Below are 27,608 nucleotides of genomic sequence, written 5' to 3' on the forward strand. Positions count from 1 at the left end.
AGATCAAACCTGAATCTTATTCTTGGTTTTATCATTTCCTTGGTTATACATTTTTGGGCAAGTCACTTCACCTGCCTCAGCCTCAGTTTCTTAATCTGCGAGATGGGAATAGCAATATTTACCTTGTAGTAGTGTCCTGAGAACTAGAAAACATATGCATAAGCACAGTGCCTAGCGCAGAGCACATATTTGGTAAAATGACAGCTCTTCAAGTGATTTTTTAAAAGTAGTCCTTGCCTGAGAGTTTCACAGTCTAAGTGAGGAGAATGAGCCATGTGTGAGATGACTGTTACAGTTCAGAGAAGGGCGGTTTTCAGTGAGACGCAGGCTGTCTGAAAAGGCGTCTTTGAAAGGGGCAGGACTTAGAGCTGAGTCTCAAAGGGTGACTGGAACATCAGTGGGGAGAGGCTCAGGGGTGTTCATCAAAGGCAGGAAGGTGAAGGCAGGAAAAACAAAAGAGGGCCTGGTGTGTTTTCAAAGTATTTTGTATGTAAGTAGTAGGGAATAATGGTATGGAAGTAGTTAGGACCGTCTTATGAGAGGCTTTTAATAACATCCTCTAAAGTTTGGGCTTAATTTCATAGCAATGAGGGAACTGCTGGAGGCTTTTGAATTGAAAGAAGGGAGAGATGTTTATAGCATAAAATCAGAGTTTTAGAGCTGGAGAGGACATTAGAAGTCACTTCCTATTACGGAAAATTAGTCTGCTATCAGTGTTATCAATGTAAGGGATGGGTTGAATGGGTTAGAAATGGAAGGCAAGAATACCAGGGAGGTGACCAGCACAGCAGTCTAGATATGAAGTGATGAGGACTGGACTGGGGTTCAGGGTGAGGAACAGCAGACAAGAATGATGACGAGGTTTTAATGTCAGGTGGCAGCGAGGAGAACACCGTCAAAGGAATAGTAAATTGCTGTGGGAGACTGTTTCAGAGGGCGGAGGAGTTTAGTTTCAGATGGGGAACTTGTGGAGATGTCTGGCTGACTGATATGGCAGACAGAGCAAACTGAACCAGTGCTGCTGACCTGGGGGAGAGGTGTGACAGGCAGCTTCCCCTTACATCCAAACACAATTAAAGATAAGGGTCAGGTGTTGGGGTGAGAGATGTGGACTGGGGAGTCATTTACAAAGAGGAAATAATAGAAGTCAAGTTAATAAATGGGAGCTCTGCAGAAGTTTTAAAAAAAGAAATAACCAAGAATGGGTCTTGGGGTACCTCTGCATTTAGGAGACAGGAAAAGAAAATGCTGCCAATAAGTAAGCCAGAGAAGGAAACCAGGGATTTATAGCAGGTCGTTTCTGCCCATTACTTTACTTTTTCCAGCTGTGCAGGAACCCTAATGCTGATGTGGTCATCAGGATTGAAGGCTGACTCACTGGCAAGGCAAGGCAATAAAGGAGTCTAAGCTGTTAGAGGTGGTGCTAACATAGCTAACACTGGGTACAGATTCAGGAGTCAGGGAAGGGAACCCAAGAGGTGGTTGAGAGACTGGGAAAAATAACTAGGACTGTGTGGATTGCCATCTAGGATGAGGGGGAAGGGGGAAGTAGAGGTGAAAAGGAGGGGGGTTGTACTCACACACAGGAAGTGAAGAATAGATGTGCTCTTGGGAACTGTCCTGGCACTGCTGCCTGAGAAGAAGAGCAGAAATAATTCTAGAGTAACTTACTGGGCTTCCAGCTGCTTATTTTCACCGCCAGTTGAGCTATTTCCTAAAAGTGTGAAGGCCGAATTTATACTGTGCCATTGGGTTGAAATGATCCCAGCAGTAGAGGCTGGGATAATATTATTTCTTTAAAGTTCTATGGGTCATCCACATCAGTCTTTCATTTTAATAAATTTTAATCCCATTTGGCTCTCTCCCTGCCACCCAGTCCTCCAGCCTGGTCTCCCCATCTTCTACAGTTAATGTAAACTCAGAGGCTGCAAACCACATTGAGCCTGAATAAGAAAATAAGCCTTCTATGATGTACAGGGTCCGGCACAAATAATGCCCCTTTCTTTCTACAAAATCTTCTATTATAAAATCATAAGCATGTCATTCTTTTTTTTTCAATACTTAACAAAATTCTTTTCAAGTACTGGGTCATGAAATGTCTCAATGTAAATCAAAGTCTTGAAATCACAAAAAGTATATTCTATGATCACAACATATCAAATTAAAAATGAGTACCAATAACTTAACTAGAAAATGCCCAAATATTAAAAAGTTAGATATACTTTTTTTGGAACATATCACACTCAAGCATACCATATGACATTTTAGGTGAAATTTTTAAATTTCTGTCCATCTCCTGCAAGACATTCAACTACACTCAACCTACCAACCTACCAACCTACCAACACTCAAGAAGGCATTACCTCTGCTGGACCCTGTGTATATATTCCTAAAGGCAAATGCAAATAATGCAGTAAAATGGGTATTACGTGTTGAGCTGGACCGCCTACTGCACTGCTCTGTTCCCATGGTGAGGTTACTAAGGGATGGTGTGAGATGCTACTCTTCTGCTGTATTAACCTGCCAAGTTTATTTCTTCTACTGGGATCCTTTCCAACTGATTGTTAATGTTTAAAATGATTGCATTGTTGGCTCAGATTTGTGTTACAGGGGATTTTTTATGTACTGTTTATTTGATCTGTAAAATAGGACTGCAGCAGTAACCTCCTTTGAAAACGTGTTATGATGAACAATTGTATGATTAGATTTGAAAAGGAAATTTAACTAATGTATGAGCTAATCAGATTATATACAAACAGATCATACACAATTGTTATTTTTCTACCACAGACACTGAAATGTCTTTAAGACCCAGAGTGGTATAAGTAGAAGAGAAAGGGGTGGGGAACAGGAGTTACGGACCTAAGCGATTAGTTAATGAAAATGTATGATATTCTTTTTTTAATGTATGCTTTAAAAACAATGATTGTTAGTCATCATGACAAAATGTTTGAATCAGTCATTTAAAACTCTTTAACTTCTCTGCATCTTCCCACTCACGCCTCACTCCACCCCCTCCCATACCACGCCTGGGTCGTTCCCATGGACCTTTCTCTCCTCCCCTTGTGCCCAGTCCCTCTTTCATGCCACTTCCTTGCAGAAGACGCACCAGAGTGCCCTGCAGGTACAGCAGAAAGCTGAGGCACTGCTCCAGGCTGGCCACTACGACGCAGATGCCATCCGGGAATGTGCCGAGAAGGTGGCCCTCCATTGGCAGCAGCTCATGCTGAAGATGGAAGACCGGCTGAAACTGGTCAATGCCTCTGTGGCCTTTTACAAAACTTCTGAACAGGTGAGAGAAAGGACTGTGAGATGTGTGAGGCTGAGATTGACGGAGAATTATTTTCTGCCTCACACTGCTAATCTGCAGTATCTACCACAGCAAGAAGCCAGTCCTCTCAGTACTGACCTTTGAGAGGAGGAGAATGATTTGTGGAAACACCACGGTTGGCTTCCTTATTATGCTTTCCATTAGAGAAATGGACCGGGTGATTTGTTTCTTATATGTTTCTCAAACTTACTGGATCTAGCTGTTGAAACAGAAATTGGGTAGGTGTATACTGTATGCTAGGGTGGAGTGGTATTAACAGTCAGCTATTGCCCCAGTAAAGCTGTGTAACAAATCACCCAAAACCTCAGTGGTGTAAAACAATAAACATTCATGTCTTTTACTTTAGTATCTGGAGTTCAGGTGGTCTTGGCTGAGCTTGGTAGAACAGGTTCCAAACTGCAGGCGGGATTAGATCTGTCCCCATGTCTCTCATCCTCCTTGACCAGCAGCTACTTGAGGCACATTTAGGGTGAAAGGCAGGAATGCAAGAGCCTAAAATCTGTTGTGAAAGTGCATTTCAAGTCTCTGCTATGTCACATGCTCTAACAACCTTTTGGCCAAAAGAAGTCATTTAGCTAAGCTTCCTATGGAAGCTGGGAGAGGAGAGTGACAATTTGCTGAACATAATCTAATCTTCCACAACCAGGTACTATGCATTCCTTGAAAAACATACAATTCTTTCACTCATGGGGCTCCCAGTCTAATGGAGAAAACACAGCTCTCTGTCATTGGAGAACTCTGAGCCTAACTTGGGGAATGGTGTCGCTGTGGGAGAAAAGGCAGGAAATATATACAGCAGGGCCATAAAGATGCAGACCCATTACTATTGCATCCGTACAGCAATATGCACAAAAGCTAAGTGAGTTTTTAAATGATTTCGGTTTTTAAATGTTAGGGAATTTTTCCCATAAAATAAAAGTTTAAAACAGAAGTGATTTCATTCAGTGTAAAACACTTTTCCTCATTCCAGTTGCTCCCTAACAGAAATAGATCAGAGAAATATTCTCTTCTGGGTTGATTAGAGGAACCATGGGAAAGTGGCTAGGAACAAATACAGCATGTCTGTCAGGTCCTGCAGCCAGTGTTCTTGTCTCCACACCTTCTTTCTGTCCTTCCTGTTGTTTCAGGGAGATGATGCCTTCAATGGCCACAAAAGGGGGAGTATCAGACAAAGATGATAAAGATCTCCCCAACTGAGCTATAAAATTCAACACAATCCCAATTGAATCACAACAAGCATTTTTTAATAAAAATTGATATGCTGATTATCTAAGATTTATATGGAAATGCAAAAAAACGACTTTGAAAAGGAAGAGCAAAGTTGAAAGAGTTACACTACCTGATTCTGAGGCTTACCTTAAAGCTGCCCTGATCAAGACACAATGGTACTGGGTGTGAGGACAGACTCGATGGGACTGAGTAGCAGTTCCAGAAGTAGACCCACATATATACAATCAGTTAATTTTTGACAAAGAAATTTAATAAGTAAAGTTTGTTAAACAGATGATTCTGGACAACTGAATATTCATATAAAAATGAGGCTTAATCCCTGTTTATTATCATACACAAAGTTTAACTTGAGATGGATCAAACTACTAAAGGGGACAGAGCACTGGACTGAGTCAGGAAATTTGACCCCAAACTAACTTTGTGAAAGGTCACTTTATAGCTGAAGATTTCTGTTTCTCTGCCTATTAAATTAAAGAATTTATGCTTGATAATCTTTTCAACTTCCAAATTGATTGGTTTTAAGTCCAATACTATGATGGGACAGATATCAAGCACTTTTTTTCTTAGAGTTTTTGAATGTCTATGTTTTCTCTGAAGGTGTGGGCCGTCCTGCATGTTTGCACGCCTCGTCTAAGGGGAGGTTTGTGGTGCTTAGAGAAGCCGTCCAGAGTGCAGGGACAGGCCCCTCCTACACGGGAAGTGTGTCGTATGAGAGTGTCCTACCCGGGGTATCTTTCAGCTCAGTTCATAACTTAACAAATGTCCTATCCAAGCCACACTCTCCATCAAGAAAGATAACTTTCTCAGTCTGAGGAGGCCAAAGATACGTACAGCTGCTATCGCCTGCTGCCATAGTCAAGCAAGTAATCAAAGCCTATTGAAAGAAAGTCTAGGAATATGAATTTCTGTTTATTGCATCCTTCCCTGGGCCCTGACACGAGGCTGCTCTGGGCTTCCTATGGTTACACTCAACCTACCTTTCCCTCCAAGCCCCACTCTAAATGCATTCGCTTTTGCTCTCTTGTGAGTTCATTTAAAAGGTCATTTAGAGGATGGCCTCTTAGCATTTTTCAAATTGAAAAAGCTCCTTAACTCTTTGTTAGGTTAACCCAAATTTGTTATCCCTCTGAAGGAAACTTAACTTACATTTTGCAATAGAAGACCTGGAGGTGTCGTTGCCATGTGGTAGTATCTTGAGACATTCTTGCCGGGATATTTTTTCACAGGGAGAGGAAATATGGCATTCATTTTATGGACCATACGTCACACAATATATAGGCAACTTCCTTCTTCATCTCTGCTTGAAACTACTTCCTATAGAGCAATTACAGATAGTTGGGCAACCTGAGTATCTTCTCCAAACCTCATTTTCCTCTACTACTTAATTCACAAAATTATCGTGAAGTTATATCAATATAATATATTAAAAACCCTCAAAAATTACATAGTATTCCTAGGTGATATTATCAGTCCCTGTAGCTTCGGCCTTTACCCATTGACTGTCAGAGGATGATTCCAAAATCTGTACCTCAGTCTCAGTCTGTCTCCCAATGTCTAGATGCTGGATCTCACTGCCTCCTGGACTTCTCTTAAATGTCCCAAGGCCACTGCCTCCCCTAAATCTGCAAACTGAACTTCAAATGAAAAATTGTGCAGCTCTACAGGGTTCTCTCTGCTGAAGGTCCTCATAAAATACTTTCCCATCGATTGATTTACTGAATCTTTTTTTCCCCATGATCCATTAGGTTTGTAGTGTCCTGGAGAGCTTAGAGCAAGAGTACCGGAGGGATGAGGACTGGTGTGGTGGACGAGATAAACTGGGGCCAGCAGCAGAGATCGACCACGTCATTCCACTCATCAGTAAACATTTGGAACAAAAGGAAGCCTTTCTTAAGGTCAGAGCGCATTGTCATCCAAGGTCTGGAACTTTAGCCTGTTCTTTCATCTACCTTCTTTCCCTCCCTCCTCCTCCTCCTCTTCTCCCACCCCACCCCCACTCTCACTCTCACACGTGATGCTTCATGAGGCCTTTCCGTACCCATTTTCTCTAGCTTCTTACCTGAAAGGAGGTATTTTTAGAGAAGATATTGGCTGGCTAACTTGAAAAGTTAAAAAGTCACACTTCAAATATTTACTGTATTTTGCTGTGTATAATGTGCACTTTCCCGCTCAAATTTTTGAGGGAAAAATAAGGATGCACATTATACATGGATAGTGCTTGAAATACCTTGTATCTGTTCTTGTGTTTTGTAATTATTTGTTACATAAAATTCCTTGTACCATAATATGTTCAAAAATAAATGCTAAAATTCCTTTATAATACAAAAAACAAGTATCTAAATGTAAATAAATTAAAAATTGAATTAAAAAATTAAAATGAAATATTATTTTCCCTGAAAGTTTGGGCCAAAAACGTGGGAGTTCATTACACATGGCAAAATACAGTATTTCAGTACTTTTTGTATAATTAGGCAGTGAGGGCACAGCATTACAACTGGTGCCATGTTCAAATAGCCCAATATCCCATTGATGTTAATTGAGAAAAATACATATTTCCACTCAGTTTGGTTTATTAAAATATTTTAATTGAATTATATAAACCTACATATAAAACAATATTGAAATATTTTATAAAGGGATAATGCAATATTTAGGGCAAGAATTAAAAGCAATAAATGTATACATCTCATTTATTTATAAATGTAATAATTATCAATTACTCACCTATTAACACTGAGTATTCTGCTATATGAAGAGAGCAATACCTAGTATTATTTTTTTTATTTTTAATAGAGCTCTAGCTTCCCGAGGAGGAAGCACAGGAGCTACTCCAAACAGGCTTTCAGTGCCTATGGGAAGTCCTCCGAACCCTCCTTCCACCAGGCTTCCAACTTCTCTTTGAAGAGTCTTCTGTGTTAAAACCTATCCAAAGGCTCCATTTACCCTCAAATTTCTTGCTTTCAGGTTCTGCTTCCTCTCAGGTTTCTGAAGGTACAAAAGAGAATTTTTATACCCTGACATGTTGCCACTAATATCCTACAATTCTATAATTAACTGCCTTTCTTTTATTAGGGATTTTCTCTACTGGGCCACTTTAATGAGTTTTGTTTTTATTCTTTTTTTTTAAGATGGCCTCCCCCAGCCCTTCTCCCATTTATCTGTTGTCTGCACCTGAAGTCAATCAGAACCCTAACTAACTAACTAACCAACTCTTACCAATGAGATTAAATTGAAATTCTTCTATACGGGGCTTAAGATGATTTTAAAAGTCTTCCCTGTTATAAAACAAAATTTAAAACAAAACAACTTAAATAGAGCATATCAAAGATTTTAAACAAAGGTATAAAGGTGTTTCTTTATAAGATTAAATGCTTCTTTTGAAGAAGGAGAAAAGAAAATGTTCTGATTATACGTTTTCCAAATGTAACCTAAAACCATAGTCCAGAAACTCCCTGTTGTTATGGGAAGTATATACCCAGTGGATGGGACATTAGTTGCTCCATTTTGGATTTCTTAGCTTTGAACCACCATCCAGCTGTTAAATTCATGGGCCTCTGGATGGACCCACCAGCAGTCTTTCCCAGAGCTCTTAAAAGCCATTGTTGCTAATGCAGCATTTAAACTATTTTCTGCTATATAATTTGTAGAATCAGGTGCTAAGTGTAAAAGGTTTTAAAATTTGACAGTTTGGCCCTGACCAGCTCGCTCCGCTGCTTAGAGTGTCGTCCGATATGCCAAGGTTGTAGGTTTGGTCTCCAGTCAGAGCACGTACACGAAGGAACCAGAGAGTGCATCAGTAAGTGGAGCCACAAACCTCTCTCTCCTTCTCTCCCTCCCTCTTTCTCTATCTCTTCCTCTCTCCTTCCCTCTCCTCCCCCCTAATCAATAAATCAAACAGTTTAAAATTCCACAGTTTTGTCTAGAGATACTTTAACTCTGAAGACTATGGATTAAAAATTAGTGGACTACCATGTACTACTTGTACAATCAGGGGAAAACTGATTTTTGAAGACATCACATCATCTGTGCTTTTGAGAGAAACAAGACATACTGTCCCTAGACCTAGATTCAAGCCCTGGCTTGCTTCATGACTCCAACCCTTTCAGGGCCTCAGTTTCCTCCATGGGTACAGCAACATGGGACAGCTATCCTCTCTGCCCTACAATTGTGAGTCTCAAAAGGGCTCGTATAAGAGCTCTTATTCCTTTAGGTGGAATGATATTTCGCAGCAATAGGGTGTTTATTAGTGTTACTGAGGTGAGGGTTGATTTGATGGACAAATAAAATTTTAAATGTGGATAATAACCATTTAGATTTGGAATGCATGGTTAATAGGTTTGTTTCCCAAAGTTACTTTCTCAAGTCTAAATTAAACTAATGTTAAAGTGATTTACACCAGTGGTAGTATAAGAGGCGTTCTGGTGGCACAGAAAAACCAGCCTGAGAGTGAATATTAGTAAAACTGACTCAGCTTATACTAGTCAAGGTATGACTGATTTCTGATTTTTACCTATAATGGAAAGGGGAGAGACACAGAGTGTAATTCTTTACTGAATAAAAGGGTGAGCCTCTAGCATTGAGTGTCTATGAACCAGAGTGGCCTCCAGGGCTCTGCTCACCCAGAGCTTCAGAAGCCACTTCTAGATGTCTTGGATCCCATGCACCTGCTGGACCAAAACTTACGTGTGGGGGCTTCACACCTTTGTCTCCCTCAGGCCTGCACCCTGGCGCGGCGGAATGCTGAGGTATTTCTCAAGTACATCCACAGGAACAACGTCAGCATGCCCAGTGCCGCCAGCCATACTCGGGGACCTGAGCAGCAAGTGAAAGGTCAGTGTGAGACCTGCTGGCCACCAGCCACTTCAGAAGCACACACCAGAGGCTGTGTACCTGGTCTTCATGCAGTCTCAGATTTCCTGGTTTTTCTCCTTGGATAAGAAAAAGTTAGATGTGGGATGGCATGGGCAGTGCAGATTCATGGGAAATTTTTAAAACATGCATCAGGATTTGAAATGGAAAAATGATGATAAAATTTCACCAAAGCTTTTTCATTCATATGTCTCAGAGCCTAGAGCAGCGCTAATAGAATTTTCTGAAATAACAAAAATGGCCTGTATTCATGCCACACAGTCTACTAGCCACTCATCACACATGGCTATTGAGCACTTGAAATGTGCCTCATGCCACTGAAGAACTGAATTTTTACTTCTATTGAATATTAATCAATTTAAATGTAAATAGCCAAATGAGGGTAACAGCACAATGCTAGGTTGTCTTAGAGCCTGGGAATGAGACAAGTTCTAGTCCTGGCCTTATTACTTCTTGCTTAAGCTCTAAAATTTCAGTTCCTTATTTAAAAATTCAGAAAGATATCTAGATTCTTGCTGCTTAAAATGTGGTCCCAGACCAGCAGCACCGACATCACTTGGGAGCTGTGAGAAGCAGGGAATCTCAGCCCCATCCTACACCTGCTGAGTCACCCTGAATTTTAGAAAGAGCTCTCCCATCCCACTCCAACCAGGTGATTTGTGTTCGTAAACTTTAGCTAAGTACTGGTCTAGATAATCTTTAATATCTCTCTGAATTCTGTAAAACTGATAACTGGGTAAAAAATCAGGAACCTTTAAAAACTACTCATTAGCTGACCACATTAAGCTTGAATTATTGGGATCACTTACTCAGGACCACCGGACCACGCTGAAATTTGCCTTTGAGTGGATATAGAATTTAACAAATGTTGTCTTGACACACGGAGAAATAAAACTTTGGAGACCCAAGGTGAGGGAGGGAACCAAAACTGACCTGGAGTGAGGGGTGGGGGACAGGCTTGGGGAGCTGCAGAGTGGCCCCCTGGGGGTGCTGATCTACTTTAGGAAGGGCCTCCCTCCTGCTCAGAGAGCTCCCCTGGTAAGAAGATCAGAGGCCAATGGGAAGAATCAATTTTAGGAATCAAAGTTCCCTACAGAGAAGAGGGAAGCAGAGTTCCTTTTCCAGGTGTGCTAGCCTGTGTGTTCAGCAACCCTGTGTGTGTGGCCGGCTTTATGTCAGCCTCCCCTTCCTTCCCATTTCAGAGCCTATGTTCTGACTTCCAAATGCAGGTGGCAGCTTAGGTGAGACCAGCTGTCTGCTGAGAACAGACACTCCATCTACACCTTAGTGTGCTAAGAGTGGCAGGCACCCAGAGAGAACAGGATATGCCACAACTTTGGGGGGTTGACGGCAGGTTGTTGCCCATAGGAAAGCTTTTTTGAAAGAAGGTAAAGTGAAACCTGAAACCCTTTAGGATTTTTGCCTGATGTGGGTTGATTCTGCCAACTGCCATAGAGGGAGCTGCAATGAGCAAAGCTCTGACTAGGAGACAAAAAGACTAAAGGAAACACAGGTTCTCACTCATCTGCCCAATTGAAGCTGCTGCCTGAGCAGGGACCTACAGTCTTCCCTATAACCATTTCCCTTCCACTGGCTGCCTGGACCCAAAGCAGTGCCACTTATTTTAATTTTTTAGACGGGAGCAATGATTGCTGTAAGAACAACCAAAAAATTCAGTGGTATACCGTTGTCAGCGTTCAAGTGACTGTGCGTTAGCTGGGCATCATCTGTCTTGACTGGGCTCAGCAAGGCAGTTCTGCCTCAGGCTGCAAGTCTGGCTGGCTTGGCTCCTTCGCTGCAAATTAGGTTCTTGTCTGCTCCACGTGTATAAATTCTGGGACCTTGGTGGAGGGGACAGCAGCTACCCAGGAGAACTTTTTACAGTGCTGATGGCAGAGACAAGAGGCAATGTCAGTGTGCAGCACATTTCAAGCACCTCCTTATGTGGTATCTGTTAATCTGTTTGCCAAAGGAAGTCACGTGGCTGAGCCTGAGGTCAGGGGTGAAAAAACACACTTGGTCTCTTTGGGGAGAAACTAAAAAGTTACATGGCAAAGGCATAGATATAGGGAGAACTGAATAATTGGGGCCTATGAAAGCTCTCAGCCTGAGAGAAGACAGATTCTGTCCTTAGAGAACCAAACTTCCATGGAGCATTAAAAATTCACAAAATCAGCAAAATACTTCTAAGTATAAGTACAAGCACTGCAATGTGGGCTGTGTCCTTTTTTGTAGAGTACAGTAACTTGTGCTTTACAGCCCCAATAAGCCTGGAGACCAAGGTGGCTAAGGACTCATGGTCTGAAGTCAAGCAGCTCTACCCCTTCCCGTCTGAATGACCGTGAGCAAGTTACCTTCGCTCTCTAAACCTCAATTTCTTCATCGTAGAATGGAGACAGTAATGGTGCATGCATCGTGAGGTATTGTGACGACAAGTCTGCCACATAGTGAGGGCTTAATAAATACTAATTTTTATAGAATCCTACTGTATATTTTACTGACATCTAGTATAGTTAGCAGCAAGCAGGAGGCAGACATAATACAAAATAAATTTGATTGTTTCAAACATAAAACGTTCTATTAAAACACGTAGGAAACCCATACCTGTAGCCAGTTGCTCCTGAAGCAACAAAAGAAGGGAGGGCAGTGACATGGGCCAACACCTCCCACGGCCCTCTGTGGAGCTGTACGTCCTGTTCATATCCTCACACTTAACATCATTAGGGGCAACGGGAGACCAGCTTTCAGCTTTTCTTATGATCGCATCCCAAACAACATGGAAGTATGGTCCTAGGGATATGATCCCATGGGGACGTGATTCTAACACAACTTCCCTTGGCCCACGATTTAGGAGTTTTAAAATTGAGGCTCTACTGTTAAAGTGCTATTTGCACAGCCTTGTGAGCAGAGCAGAGTGTGGCACAGGTTTCAGTTCCCCCAGCCCGTACGTCACAGTTCCTTCTCACCCTATCCTAGAATTCCTCAAGAATGGCTGGGACTCCTGTCAGGTCCGTTCACCCTTACAGGCTCCAGGGGCCAATTGAGTTGTTGTTTTAGGGACTGACACTTTGTATGGCCTCTTACCCTCAAGGACAAGCTTTGGTGTGAAAAGAATCAGGGTCACTTTTAAGTCACCCTAGGGACATACTCTTCTGTCATTAATTGATGGAACCTCATCAACAGGCTCTCACCCCATTCTCCCCCATCCTGTTCCCCTCTGGGAAATTCTCTCTGGAACATGCTTTTTCTCCCTTGCTTCTGATGCCTGGGTTAGTCCTATGGGGAGGCCTGAAAGTCCACAATTATATGACACCCAGGACATGGGGCCAACGTGACTAGTCATATTTGTTCAGGGCTTTCCTGTGACCAGTGCTCATCTCCTCTGCCATGCAGCCATCCTGAGTGAGCTTTTACAGAGAGAGAATCGCGTCCTGCACTTCTGGACCTTGAAGAAGCGGCGGTTAGACCAGTGCCAGCAATACGTGGTGTTTGAGCGCAGTGCTAAGCAGGTATGTTCAGAGCTTTCCCTGGCTTTATCTCAGTTCGAGGGACTATACAGAGGCCAAGGTGACCAACGGGACATCCAGAAGAGGGTCATAGCAGCAGGCAAGGTGGAGAATGTGGGAGGTGGGGATGAAGAGAGGAAAGGGAACAGGCTGCCACTTACCAGTCACTCAGCCTTTACCAAGCACTCTATTTGGACTTTGGTACCAGGAACTGGAAGACATTGCGGAAAAAGATTACCCCTAATTTATGGTGATATGGGGTCAGTCTAATGGACAAGACGCTCTCTTTGCCCATGAGAGGTTCCAAGTCTAACGGGGGAGGGCTCATTTATAAACCAGCTTCCAAGCTGTGTGATCGAGCCATGCTGGCATTTCCTGAGTCTGCCGTGCTGTCCCAGACCGCAACTTTCGTGGCAGCGTGGCCTGCTTTCCTCCCGACAGCTGCCTTTGGGCGACTGGGTGAGTTGTTTGCTCCCACAGGCACTTGACTGGATCCAAGAAACAGGTGAATATTACCTCTCAACACATACCTCCACCGGAGAGACCACAGAGGAGACTCAGGAACTACTGAAAGAATATGGGGAGTTCAGGGTGCCTGCCAAGGTAGGAAGCATGCCCGGGCCTTCCTCAAACCTACCTACTTCTCCAGTCTGACCAATTACACACTGTGGAAGGTAGAACAGCCTCTTGCACAAAAATGCTTAACCACAGCGGCAAGGGTTGGGGGGGAAGAACAGGTAGGATTATCTCCTTTGACACCCGAGTACCCAAAGGACTGCAGCTGCTGGGTAGAGCATCTGGATGCAGAAAGTCAACTCCTATACACTGTGCTTCCAAACACTCCTCTTCATGCTCTGGGTTCTGGAAGCTGCTATATTTTGGGGGGCCAAATAAGGCAAAGGGATGTATTCATGCGAAATGCACATTGCATGTGTGAACATCCACACCTAGCCACGTGTTCTTGAAATTTGAATGGCTTAGAAAATCCACCTTATGGGAAGGGCCAATGGCTATAGGTGTGTTCACAAAACAGGTGAGTTTATTTCCAATTTAAATCTATGTTGTTCAAGGGTCAACTGTATTTCTCTCTGGCCTCAGACCTGCAAATGAGCCAGACTGGGGTCTCTGGGGACCAAATGTGCACTGGTGCACATACTACCCGCCCCCACTCCCACTCCCACTGAGGCAGAGAATGTTACAGTCGAGGAAACCTCATTTTCATCTGTTCTCACAGCCAGGATTTGATCTGCGGACCTTTAGGCTTGAATGGAAATCTGATCTGTGTGAGTGCCCTCTCTGTAGGGTCCTGGTCCCTCCCCCGGGCTCTCTGGCACGGAGGAGCCTTTCTCGGCACCACGTCCATGCAAGGCAGATGCTCTTCCCAGGTTGAGAGCTGATTTTGTGGGAGTCATGGTGGGGGGCATATTAGTGCCCCACCCTACCCAGAGATCCCTCTGACACTATGGCAAATGTTCCCCTAGTTTGCTGTGACAAAAAGTAGGCCCTTAGCCTCATTCCTGAGCTGGCGTTTCAGAAGTGGTCAACCCCTTTATGAATCCTCCACTATGAACTCTTGATAGTGGGAGGCCTTCTCCTGTGTTCTGTGAGCCTTTGGGCTCTTTCACCTAACATGAAAAGCTGTCAGTTCAGATAAGAGGCTCATTTCACTACCAGCCAGAACAAACAACACTAGGAAGGTGGCAGGTGCACAGAACCCCTTTCAAATCCAAATGAAAATGGTTTTTAAATTAGCCACTTTGCATCCATCTGCCTCTCTCTAAATAGTGTCAGTAATGAACTGCTAACACACCAAACAGTATCAGCTCCACCGGTGTTCCTAGTCACATGGGATGGATCCCAGCCCACACCAGAACTTCCTAGGATCAGAATCTGTCCATAACCAAAATGGAAATGTGAAGAATCATTTAGTCAGTTTAATCCATTCTTCCTTTACCATCATCTTCCTATCTTTCCTCTTTTTCTATTCACATTGTTACCAGCCAGTTGGGTTTCATGCTTTTGGCCTTTCCTTCCTTTCAGCCTGTCCTGCTCTTCATTGTTGTTCATGTTGAAAGAACTACTGTGGTCACATTACCACCCAGCTCAAGAACTTGAATGATTCTCCAGTGCCTCAGGCTAACACTCAACAACCTTTTACAACTGATACTTTGCCACCCCCCCCTTTATCTTCAATTATTCTTTTATGCAAATTCCAGCCAAATAGATGTACTTTCTTACTCTCTGAGAGACGCCTGATATACTTTCTTGCCTCTGTATTGTTTCTAGTCTATTTCTCTGCCTAGAATATCCTTCCCTCTAGTTTGTACTTTTTAAAAGAGCCCACCTTCCTACTTCAGTGCCTCCTCCTCTGTGATCCTGCCTCCATGCCAGGACATGGTCTGACCCAGCCCTGGTCTACATAACCTTGAGGCCCCTGGTGTGGACTGTCTTGTCTCCAGTGACCGCTGTGCAATGTTATCCCCTGTATGAGCCGGTAGGATCCTGAAGGACAAGAGGAACTCTTTATTCACTTTCCTGACTTATCTTTGCGTTGAAGGGAGGCCACAAACATCCGTGAACGTAAGGGGAAAAAGAAATTTGGAAAAAAGGAATCATTAAATATATCAATATCGACATTTAATATGATTCCTTTACTTTGACTCTCTCGGTTGCTTCTCCTTCTTAACTTAGCTATTTCTGTTAATTCCAGACAATTTTGACCATCCCCAAAACAAATCCCTCACCCCACATTAACAGTCACTGCCCGTTGCCCCTCCTTTCAGGCCCTGGCAACCACTAATCTCTCTCTATGGGTATGCCTGCTTCAGACACTTCATACAAATAAAATGATGGAATCATATAATATAGAGTCTTTTGTGTTTGGCTTCTTTCATGTAGTGTAATATTTTCAAGATTCAGCCACATTGTAGCATGAATCAGTAGTTCATTCCTTTTTGTGACTAAACAATATTCCCTTATGTGAAAATACCACATTTTGTTTATCTATTCATGTGTTGATGGACATTTGGGTTGTTTCCATTGTCTGGCTGCAAATAATGTTGCTGGGGACCTTCATGTACAAGTTTTGATGTGAACATGTGTTTTCCATTCTCTTAGGTATATACCTGGGAGTGGAATGACAGGGTCATATGTTGAGCTTTTTGAAAAACTGCCAAACCATTTTCCAAAGTTGGTACATGATTTTACACCCCCACCAGCAAACTGAAAGAGTTCAGACTTCTCTACATGCTCTGTAACACTTGTTACCATCCATCTTTTTTGTATAGTCATCCTATATAAAGTATGAAGTGTTATCGCACTGTGGTTTTGACTTACATTTCCCAGTAAGTAATGATGTTGAGAAGATACTTTTTTAAACTGGTAATATTATCTCTGAAAGAAGCTATGAGATAAACCGGACTTAATTCTTATTAAAAGAGGAGAATTAAGGGATAATGAAAGTTACTGGAGCCTTAGCTGAACGGAATTATGCCTCAGAATTCAGAGGGTGAGAAGAAGGAGCTGTGGGTGTGTCAGGTAGGCACTTTAGAATGAGAAAAGTGGACTCTAACCAGTTCAGATAAAAATGCATAATCTGTTTTTGAGACCCTTCAGAGAAATGTAGCTCACGCCTGATGTGTATTATTGAAAAGTTTGGTCTTTTATATATAATGACAAACTCTCCTATGGCATGAATGTGAAGATACATCTCAACAGAACTGTTTACCCACACAGGGAACTCGATGGGTTCATATCTACGAAGAATGTATCAATAAATAAATGAAAAGAATATTAGCAGTGAAAGGCAAATTAGAAGTTTATACTGAATTTATGAGAATAATACCAAAAAGCTAAATCTTAAAGACTTATCATATGTGCTGAAGACACCAAAAGGGCTTTTGAAAAACTATATTCAGTGTAAAGTTCACTGATTAGGGGAATATAGTATAATATTGACTGGTCAAAGGAAGGAAGAAAAAGAACAACTGAACCCTTCTTTTTTAACTTAATTTTTCTAGCAGATAACATAGAATTCAAAGTGGAAATGGCAGAACATTTATTAGAGGACACATGAAGCCGAGATAAGTACAATATCAGTTCCAAAATTCTGGGCCCAAATGAATTATATTCCCCCAAAGTTTCCCTTTGTCCACAAGATCATGTACATGCTTCTGAAACTAACATTGAAGGGCCTCTACAAAACCAGCTCAGGTTATGGAGGGGAAGATACTGTATGGCTACATGTGGAAGTGAAGAATATAGAAACTATGTTGCTGGACCTCCAGGACCCCAGGAAATGGTGAATGGCTCAGCCTTATGGGAAAAACAGGAAAGGTGGCAGAGTCTCACCTCTGCAGGCATAGGAAGACTATGGGCAGTTCCAGCAGCCACGTTATCTGGTCATCTCATCACAGGGCCTCAGGGAGATGTTACCACCACTCAGCTTCCTTTCACTTCTCTCTGCTCTCACTGTTTTCCCTTCTGCTCTGCAACCGACTGCCCAGTGCCCTGCCTTCGTGCTTCATATTCCCAGAGAAACCACCTCAACTGACCCAGTATATTGCCACTATCCCTGTTTAGACAGAGCTTTTAGGACAGGACAACTCAGAAGTGACTGGCTGCATATTGATGGGCTGCCCTCGTGGGACAAGTTTTTACCTCTGACCTCATGTGCCCAGGCACGTGGCAGGTCAAATGGTACCACGAGAGTCACTCATGAGTGAGAAATCACTTCCGACCGCACTCAGCAGGGGCTGTGGATGTGGTTGGTGCCCAGTTCATGGGCCAGATTTATCATCTGATTCTTCCAGGTATAAACCCTCAGGTCTCACTGGTGTAGCTTTACACACCTCTAACCAAGATTTACTTAGTCCTTTGCTCATTCATTTATTCAACAGTTATGGTATGCCTACTATTTTCTAGACATTGGAGATAAGTAAATAAGATAAAACATATCTTTTATGAGTTCATGGTCTAATGAAGGAGGCACATACATGATTCAATGTGATACATGCTAAAGTAGAGGCATATACATGGTTCAGTGTGGTACATGCTGAAGTAGAGGCATATATGTGATGCCGGGGGAACACTGGGAAGGGCATCACCCACTCAAACTGTGGGGAGGAGAGGAGATGAGAAAGGGCCATTGGATTAAAAGCAGGGAGAAGTAGGAGCCACTCATCACGGCAGGAGGGGCCTGTGAGGTTCAACATGGCTGCAGGTTAGGGACCAGGGAGGGCGGTGGAGACGGTTGCAGATGTAGGTGAGTTCTCAAGGGGGAAGGGCCTGCCTATACTGCACATTTTATTGTCTGTTTGCTCTCCCAGATTCCACCCAAGGTATTGCAGAATATCTCGGTCACAAGCCATTCTTTTTGTTGACTCTGATTCACAATTTTGATGTTTCAGGATAAAATTGCCTCTGGTGGGGCTGCTGCCACCAGCTTTCCATAAAACCCCATCTCATGCTGAAGTCTCCTTATCAGGAGAAGAGAATAAATGTGTATTTCCAGGAATTGACACAAAGACAGATTTCTTGTTTATAGCTATAAAAATTAAACTTTGTTTTAAGTAAATAGCAGACCTAAAAAATTGTTTCTAGGGAGGAAAAATAGCCTAAATGCAATAAGATCGAAGTCTTTAGGATACCAGGTATCTTTTCTTATCCAATTCCAAATACCACTATTCTTGGTCTTTTCATGGCTAAGCAGATATTTCTCCTGTCCTCATACCTATTTTCTTTTCTTCACACCAAAGCTCTTCTGGCTCCCTGGCTCCCAGCCCTGGGTGCCAGCCCACTGTCCTGAGACAGGAGAGACTCAGATGTGTTGCGTGAGTTGCTGCAGGGCTGCCTTTCCTCGGCCATGCGGCAGGCCGCGGCCTCTCTGCTTGCGTTGCTGGCATTTCTTGGCAGGGTCAGTGACATGGGAAGGGTTATAATGAACCTGGAAAGGAAAGAGAGGGTGAGAAAGTCTCTTCTGTCTTTTCTACTCTTCCTCCAGTGATTTCCTGCCTGTTTCCCTCAGTTATCTAGATTATAGCGTGATCCAAACCTTGGACTTACTGTCCTCCAGTTCAAAAGATAGTTTCGCCTCTCAAAGTATTATTTCAGTATTCTTTCTTAAAGCAGTTAGGCTTCCCTGATTGATTTTAGAGTTTCAAAATCCAAATTTAAGATAAAAGATAAGCAAGTGTTACTTGTTTGAACATCCCTTCCATTTCCCTATCTTAAGTCCCACCTATGAGACCTTTCTGCCCATGCCAGCCCACCTTTATTCTTTTCCTGTTCTAAAGTTTCTGTAGTGTTAACTATACATACTTCTCATTTTGGCATTCAATGACATAGTGCCCTCAGTTGTTTAAGTACCCTCTGTGAAAATCTGGTCCCTTCTAGAGATATAAAGAGGAAAATGAGTATCTTTTTTCTTCTTTTGTTTCTCCCCCTGGCTTCTCCCCACAGCCCTCTACACTCAGAGTAGGTGTTGCGCAAACTCTTGCTCGAAATGAAATTAACCCAGTACATCAGAGCTCCACCTTACTTAGCTCTGTAATGGATACCAGCTTCATTAATTCTTTCCTCTCTTTCTCTGTGGAAGCTAAAGACAGATCCTGGGGGTGAAAGGGGCATGGTTTACTCTTAAATCTGCTAACTGGATTTCCTTATATCCTGGCATGTGCCACCTTACCTGATGCTTAGAAAGCCTACTTCAGGCCAGTACAGTGAAGGGAGAGAACTCACAACTATGGAACAGCAGCAGACAGGCTGTTACTTGCAGGTGGTATGAACCTGGACAAGACCTAAGTCTTTCAGCCTGAGTTTTTGTTTTTTTCATCTGTGGTTTTAAAGAGACCCACACCACCTTCCTCCACCTACCTCTTACGGATGCTTTAGACTCAGATGAGTCTTAGATGTGGCATTAACATACTCTGTAGCTGGTAAAGTACTGTGATGTAGGAGGTTCTTACATTAATAATCATAATGACTAACATGTATTGCTTACTGAGTTCTTACTGTGAGCCCTGTGTTTCAGGCACCATTCTAAGCGCTCTACATTGCACCTCACATAATGCTCACAACAACCTTATGACTTAGATACTATTACGATCCCTATTTTGCAGATGAAGGAACAGGGCACAGAGGGTTTAAGTAACTTGCTCAGGGCCCCCCAGCTAATAAGTGACAGAGCTAGGATATAAACCTGGACAGTCTGTCCGTGAGCTCTCTATAGCTGCTATGAGGAAGAAAAAAGGAGATGGGGGTGAGGGCCTTGAGAGTAAATGTAATCTGATAACTTAAAACCATCTTTTGGGGCAGCAAACAAAGGAGAAGGTGAAGCTTCTGATTCAGCTGGCTGATAGCTTTGTGGAAAAAGGCCACATTCATGCCACAGAGATCAGGAAATGGGTGACCACAGTGGACAAGCACTACAGAGACTTCTCCTTGAGGATGGGGAAGTACCAGTACTCCCTGGAGAAAGCCCTAGGAGTCAACACAGAGGTGGGTATGGGAGCTGCCCGGCTGGGACATCCTCCTTTCTTGTCTCCCCCAGTGCTACTGCTGGCGTTGCCGTGGAAGGAGGCACGGTTTCCAGGGCAGTCTTTCTGAGCTCCTACAGCACTTGCCTTGTGTGGTTTTCTAGTGGAACATTGGATCTTCCTGAGCCATCTAGCCATTGGCCTCTAGCCTTGCATGATTAGTGATATATATTCAACGTATATAGCAAAATCGGCTGGCTACAGTTGGGACCTGTGGCTACAGAACAGAGTTTTGCTGTGTGAAGGTAACTGTTGACTGTGAGGACTAAACCGTTTCTCTTGGCTTCATCAGTACCATCTTCTACCCAATTATGTTAATCAGCAAATGGTTAGAGTCGTCAGTGAGTATAACAGTGCTCTTTCAAGAATAAAGGATGCAATTTCTACAAAGGTTATTTGACATTTCATCTGAGAGAGGTGCTATTTTACCATGAAGCTGGGGAAGACTGACGTTTAATCTGCTCTTTATAATAGGGGTCAGTGACCTATGAATTAAGAGCTAAACGCAGGCTGGCAATTCGGCCCTGGGATGTCTAATTCTTACATCTTTAAGTAGGCTCACGCGCTGAAGCACAGCCGACTAGAGAGCCCAGTGGTCATGCCACTGAAATTAGCCTTTAACCTGTGAGATTTTTTCCTAGAGGTTTCCGTCCTATATAAACACCAAACAGTGTTGAAATAAGCAGGGGTGGGTAATTAGAAAATTCAGTAATTGTTTTGTATTTCCAAGGGACTTGCTTGTTTAAATATTTGCTTTTATTATTTTCCCTTGACAAATGAAAGTTAATTCTTATGTCTTTAGGTGCTTCTGTTTCACTTACACTTTAATGGGTAATCCTCAATCTTGGACTAATGTTGTGCATATGTGTTTAAATTTAATCAGGACAAAGTCCTTGAGGAAATATGACCCCAATTATCAAGTATATTCATTGTGTTTCCTTGCAATGGATGTTGGCCCTAAACATTTGACCCGAACATTTCATATTTTTCTTATTTGGAAAAAAAGTCACCACATGAAGAAGAGTGCTTGTGGGCGGAGTCTGTGGGGTTCCCCATCTTCTCATCCTTCTCCATTATATCTTTCCCTATTTTTTGCCTCTGCCACCCTCCCCTGCTCTGCTTAGCTGTTTTCCCAAAGCATCTCCGAGGTGACCTCTGTGATCTCTCTGTGTGTAGGATAACAAGGACCTGGAGCTGGACATCATCCCAGCAAGCCTTTCGGATCGTGAGGTCAAGCTGCGGGACGCCAACCACGAAGTCAATGAAGAGAAGCGGAAGTCTGCCCGGAAGAAAGAGTACGTTTTGGTAGGGGGGCTTCCACCCAACTAAACAGCCTCCTCATGACTGTGCGTGGTTTTCTTTGTTACCTGTCCCTTTACAGCTTGATGTGTGCTCATGACTACCTACAGAGGTTAGAATGGACATAGGTGATGCTTCCACCCACATTTCACACTAGCCAAGAATGCTAGGGCATTGGATAGTGGAAACAGCGAATCGTGTCCACCTCACAAAGCATTGCCTGATTACTCTGCTTTCTTTATGTTGGTTTTATTGCACAGTTACATATGTATCTGAAGATCTTCAAAGGGACTTGTAAGACTATTTTGATAGTTCCTTTTGGGTAATGCTGGAGAAAAACTGTTTCCTAAGATTAAGAATCCCTAGGTAGCTGATTTTATAAAAATGAAGTAGGACACAGTTCCCTTGAAGCTGTCCTGCTAAGTCAGAGTTTTTGTTTCACCTGGGGATTATATTAGTTTTTCTGGGCTGCTGTAAGGAAGTATGACAAATTGGGTGATTTAAACAACATAAATGCATTGTCTCACTGTTCTGGAAGCTAGAAGTCTGAAATCAAGGTGTTGAGAGGGTTGATTGCTACTAGGGTCCAAGAGGGAAGAATCTGTTCCAGGCATTCCTCCTTGCCTTAGAAATGGCTGTCTTCATGTTCATATGGCATCCTTCCTGAATATATGCATTTATCCAGATCTCCCCCTTTTTTAAGGACTCCAGTCATTTTGGAATAGGGGCCCGCCCTATTCCAATATAACCTCATCTTAACTAACTACATCTGCAGTGACTCCTTCTAAATAAGATCACATTCTGAGGCACTGAGGGTTGGGACTTCAACCTATGAAATTTGGGGGAGGGGACACAATTCAACCCATAAAAGGGAGGAGAATAGACCACACTTGGCCAAATCTTGCTGCTAGGCTCTCTCTGGGGCACCGAATAGCCAGAGGATGCCAGAACCCAATACAGTAAAATCAAAGACAACTTTCCCAAACATGTCAGATTCTAGTCCTTCTGACCTTTCCCTCGTTTACTAAGCACCTACAATGTACTAGAAACTTTGCTTACATAATCTTGTTTAGTTAGTATTTGCAGCAATCCTGTGTGATCAGCTGTTTTATAAATAAGGAGTCTGAGGCTGGGAGAAGCAAGTGCTCCCTCTAGTAAATAACAGAGTCATAATTCAATTCCTGTTTGTCTGACTTCAAAGCTCATGCACTTTCCATTTTACCAATAGAGCAAGAATAGTAACTGAATGGCTAATTAACTCCTGCAAAAGCGAATTTTTTTAATCAATACTTTAATTTTAGTAGGAAGGCCACTGCTAGTACAATGTATTGCTTTGAGCAAAATCCCACCACAATAAGGGCCCAGGAAAAATGCTGCTTGTTTTAATGTTTCCTGTAATTTCCAACAGGTCACACATTAGGGGCAATATTTCCCACAATTTTCATGTGGTGGAACACCTGAAAATACTACTATGAAAAACTAACATGGAAAATCTAAAGTAAATGTAAATACACTGTGTTGCACCCGTCAAGGCCTGGCAGGTCCACTCTAGATTCGGGCAGACAGGAGAAAATGCACGGAGCCGTGGGGACGCTCAACATGCCTTCATTCACGGGTGGGCGAGCTACACATGCCGCAAGCTGCACGTCCCCTGCATATCTCCGTGTGGCACACTGCATGTCACCTGTCTCCTTGCATGGCACGTGTCATGTGACACTCAGCATGGAGTCCCCACCTGCTTAAGTACTAGAACACAGACAAGGTCAGAAAGGTGCTAACTGATCTTATGCAACGGAACTGCGTACTACGCCTGCGAGCCCACTCAAGCTTATGGGAACAGTTTTTCGGACCCAGTCTCTAGGCTATGAGAACACTACTTATCAGGCCATTCTCAAAGTTATGGGAAACTATTTCCCTTAGTTATCCAGATACCTGGGTCAGGAAGCCAGACTGTCTCCGCTTACCCTATATACATACTTTGTGCTAAATTACAAATTATTATGTATCACATGACCGCTGGGAAGCACCATTTTTTTTAGATATTTATTTATTCATTTTTAGAGAGAGGGGAAGGGAGGGAGAAAGAAAGGGAGAGAAACATCAATGTGTGGTTGCTTCTCATGCACCCACAACTGGGGACCTGGCCCTCAATGCAGGCATGTGCCCTGACTGGGAATCAAACCAGTGACCTTTGATTCACAGACTAGCACTCCATTCACTGAGCCACACCAGCCAGGGCTATCTCTAATAAAAATCTGCAAAAGGAGAAACTTAAGTTGGTACACTACAACGAAGCCATGCATCCGTCATAAGCTCACTAGCTGCCCAAGCACATTACGTTATTAGGGAACTGCCCCCTTGCAGACATGCTGCACAAGCTTCTATTTATGGGAGGCTGAAGAGCAGTCACTTAACTTGTCCACTTGTGCTGGGCCTGTCATCACACACTCAGTTTCATGCACTTCAGTCTGTGATGTAAATGAGCCCCATTACAAATAGTGTTGAAGTGCACAGGGCAAAGGTCAGCAACCTGCGGCCCACAGGCCGTAGTTTGTCCCACCATCTGTTTTTTTTTTTTTAATTAAACTTATTGGGATGGCATTGGTTAATAACCACCTGTTTTACATTGTCTGTAAGCTAAAGACTCTTTTTTATATTTTTAAATGATTGAGAAATATGAAAAGTAGTGATGTGAAAATTAAATGAAATTCTTTTGTGTCCATAAAGTTTTATTGGGACACAGCCACATTTATTTATTTATTTTTTACATATTGTCTATGGCCCCTTTCACACTACAACAGCAAAGTTGAGTGGTTATAACAGAAATCGAATGGCTCTTTACAGATAAAAGTTGCTAACCCCCCAGTCTCAGTGGTAGTACCTTAGCACTTGTTATTTTTAGCTCTTAAACCTGGTTTAACTTAAGGTACTGTGAATGGTTTTGGCATAAGTCAACAACTCCACTAAACAGAAACCATCACTCCGGAGCTGTAAGAGAAATGTAGGAAGCTGAGACTGAAGCTATGTAGTTGGTAAGAGTGAATGTGAATGGTGCTGCATGCTTGTGCACACACGCAAACACACGTGCAATTGAGAACACACACATCTGCACAGAATCACAACATAGAAAAACTGGGAGGGAAAAGGGAGAGAGGATGGGGAGCCAGCTGAGCACGAACATGCCAAAGGGAGACAGAGCAAACAATCAAAGTGAGAGGGACTCAGACCTAACACTCAGAGGCAAGGAGTTTTGAAGAAAGGAAGAGACATATTTTGGAAAAGTAGAAAAGTAGGACGTTCAATGATATCATACATGCCAGGGCAGGGAAGTGAAGTTTGAAGGAGGGGAGTATTATATCTCTAACCAACTAAACGCCAATGTGTTTCCTTCCAGATTCATTATGGCTGAACTGCTCCAGACAGAGAAGGCTTATGTGAGGGACTTACATGAGTGCTTAGAGGTAAGTCTGGCAGTAATCAGTTAACAGCTATATTAGAAAGATGACATCCTTGACAGTGTCAGGTTCCCGAGAGGAGCTCAGTGCTCTTTGTCTTCTCCCAGAGCTTAACAACTATCAGAGTCAATAGTAATTGTATGGGGGTGTAAAGTACTTTTGAAAAGAAACTTTTCTCAGACTCAAGCTAGACCCAGCAAAAAAGTATGTAAGACCCTTCAAAATAAAAACCATGACATAGTCAATGAACTTGAGTTTGAAAGCCTACATCCTCCACTTGACACACACTTGAACATGCACACATTTAATAAATAAGAACAGTGTGGATTTTGTGCTCTGACCAAAATCGGGATGTATCAGGATGTGTTTCCTTAGCAACAGTTCAAGAAAATGGAACTCGGATTTTCTTTCTTTCTGTCCTGCTTGTTTACCATCTCACTTTTTACACTCCACTTGCATTGCCAGCCCAAGTCTTATACCATACGTTTGGAGGCCTGTTCATTTCATCTGTATTTCACGTGGTGGTTCTTGCCACTGATGAAACTGTTGCTGTCTTACAGACCTACCTGTGGGAAATGACCAGTGGTGTGGAGGAGATCCCCCCTGGGATCCTTAATAAAGAACATATCATCTTTGGCAACATCCAGGAGATCTACGATTTTCATAACAAGTAGGTTGGTGGAGGGTTTCAGTGGAGCACACTTAGGGCCATACATACCAAACCACAGGGCTTCCCAACAAGTGGATCGAAGCAGCTTGGAAAATCTCATCTAGTAAATTGTTACCTGTTAAATTTTCTAAGTCAGTTACTGTTAAACTTCTTTCTCATCCATCCATATTTCTCCACAATTGTTCAAAGTTCCAAGTGGAAAGTGAAGTATTCAGCAGTGTTCTCCTTAGGGACCTACCTGGCAACATCTTCATACCCAATCAGAACAATAACCAGGATTCCAGGAAACAATAGTAGCTTTTCCTCATTAAAACTGTGGAGAATCCTGACATCAGAATTCATCTAAGGCTAACTGTCCTACCTAGTGGGTCTTAGGTTTCAAAATCCATTGAAGTTTCCATTCGACCTAAATATTTCCTCTCAACTCCCCCATCATCTCAACCAAAACAATAACATAGGAAAGATAGATGATAGATAGATAGATAGATAGATAGATAGATAGATAGATAGACAGGCAAAATACCTAATGGAACATATTTCTTGACAGCCAACAGGAGAGAACATCAATTGACCCTCTCTGTTGTGTTGAAATTAGTAGAATCATAATGCCCTTAAACCTCCCAGCTCATTTTGTCCAATGCCAACTTGATTTAAGAATCTTTTCTACAACATACTAAACAACATGTTCTATTTTTAATAGAGGGTCAGCAAGAACATTGGTTAATGAGTTACATAAGCAACTAATGGAAATAACTCAGTTTGCAAAATACAAATAGAGAATCTGAAAACACAAGGACTATGATGGTATGAAGTCCTTGAGCTCACTCAGGACCCTGTTCCAGAGAAGGGATAAGAGGCAGAGGTTCAATGTTGTAAGATACAATTCAGAGGAAGTCCTAAGGTCAGGCAAGTCAAGGCTTTTACTGAGGTAACTAATCGCGCTGGCGCTGAAACCACTAGCTCCACAAGTTCCTGCGGAGGCCATGTGTACAGTGGTAGCAGCCACCCGGAGGCAGGGCTCTGGAACAGCACTGCCCAGTAGAGCTTTCTGCAGTGATGGAAATGTCCCATGTCTGTGCTGCCCATTACCGTAGCCACCAGGCATGTGTAGATATCGAACACTGGGAATATGACTAATACTACTGAGAAATGAATTTTTAACTTTATTTAATTTGACAAATTTAGATGGCAGGTGGCTACCATATTGAGCAGCTCAGCTCTAGAAAATGAGACCTCAGTATGGCCCTTTGCTAAGAATGACTAGCAGGCAAGACTTGACTGTAAAAGGACCACCCTGAGTTCTTGAAGTTCTAAATAAGGGTTGGAAGGTCACTCCTTTCTTGTCAACTCCTAATGATTAATCCCCTGTTATGTTATCAAATGGCATCATTTTAAAAGGAACATAAAATATGTAGCTCCCAAGACACGTTAACCTTGTCAGATTATATAAACAGAAGCTCTAGAGGGGAAAAATAACATCTCACTTCCTGGAGAACTTATTAAGTTCCCAGTCTTTCTTTTTTTTTTTAAATCACAAATTTTAACACTCTCCATGTGGTTTGTTTGGAAATCTTCAGACATAGAAATAATCTCTCCTCGTGCCTATTTAAGAAGACCCCTGTAAAACCATTTTTGACTTTGATTCCAAAGCCACTGATTCCAAATTCTGTCATCTAAGCCCAGCCCAGCATTATCCTGTCTTCCCCAGGATAT

The 27,608-nt window shown here is 42.6% G+C and overlaps 1 protein-coding gene across 18 annotated transcripts in view; it reads left to right on the plus strand.

The window, feature by feature from the left end:
- The window catches only part of KALRN (kalirin RhoGEF kinase), an 838,419-nt gene that overhangs the window by 564,756 nt on the left and 246,055 nt on the right, over positions 1-27,608 (plus strand). For 14 of the 18 annotated variants that reach the window (XM_053918456.2, XM_053918443.2, XM_053918448.2 and 11 more), the window contains 9 exons: positions 3,074-3,292; positions 6,307-6,456; positions 9,277-9,391; positions 12,824-12,939; positions 13,417-13,539; positions 20,251-20,433; positions 21,648-21,766; positions 25,165-25,231; positions 25,786-25,895. In XM_053918456.2, coding sequence (XP_053774431.1) covers positions 3,074-3,292; positions 6,307-6,456; positions 9,277-9,391; positions 12,824-12,939; positions 13,417-13,539; positions 20,251-20,433; positions 21,648-21,766; positions 25,165-25,231; positions 25,786-25,895 — 1,202 coding nt within the window. The remainder of the gene's footprint in view (positions 1-3,073; positions 3,293-6,306; positions 6,457-9,276; positions 9,392-12,823; positions 12,940-13,416; positions 13,540-20,250; positions 20,434-21,647; positions 21,767-25,164; positions 25,232-25,785; positions 25,896-27,608) is intronic. The other 4 variants (XM_053918446.2, XM_071220633.1, XM_045186023.2 and 1 more) reach the window with 1 other exon arrangement.

The sequence above is a fragment of the Desmodus rotundus genome, chromosome 2, assembly GCF_022682495.2.
Source record: "Desmodus rotundus isolate HL8 chromosome 2, HLdesRot8A.1, whole genome shotgun sequence".
Classification (NCBI taxonomy): domain Eukaryota; kingdom Metazoa; phylum Chordata; class Mammalia; order Chiroptera; family Phyllostomidae; genus Desmodus; species Desmodus rotundus.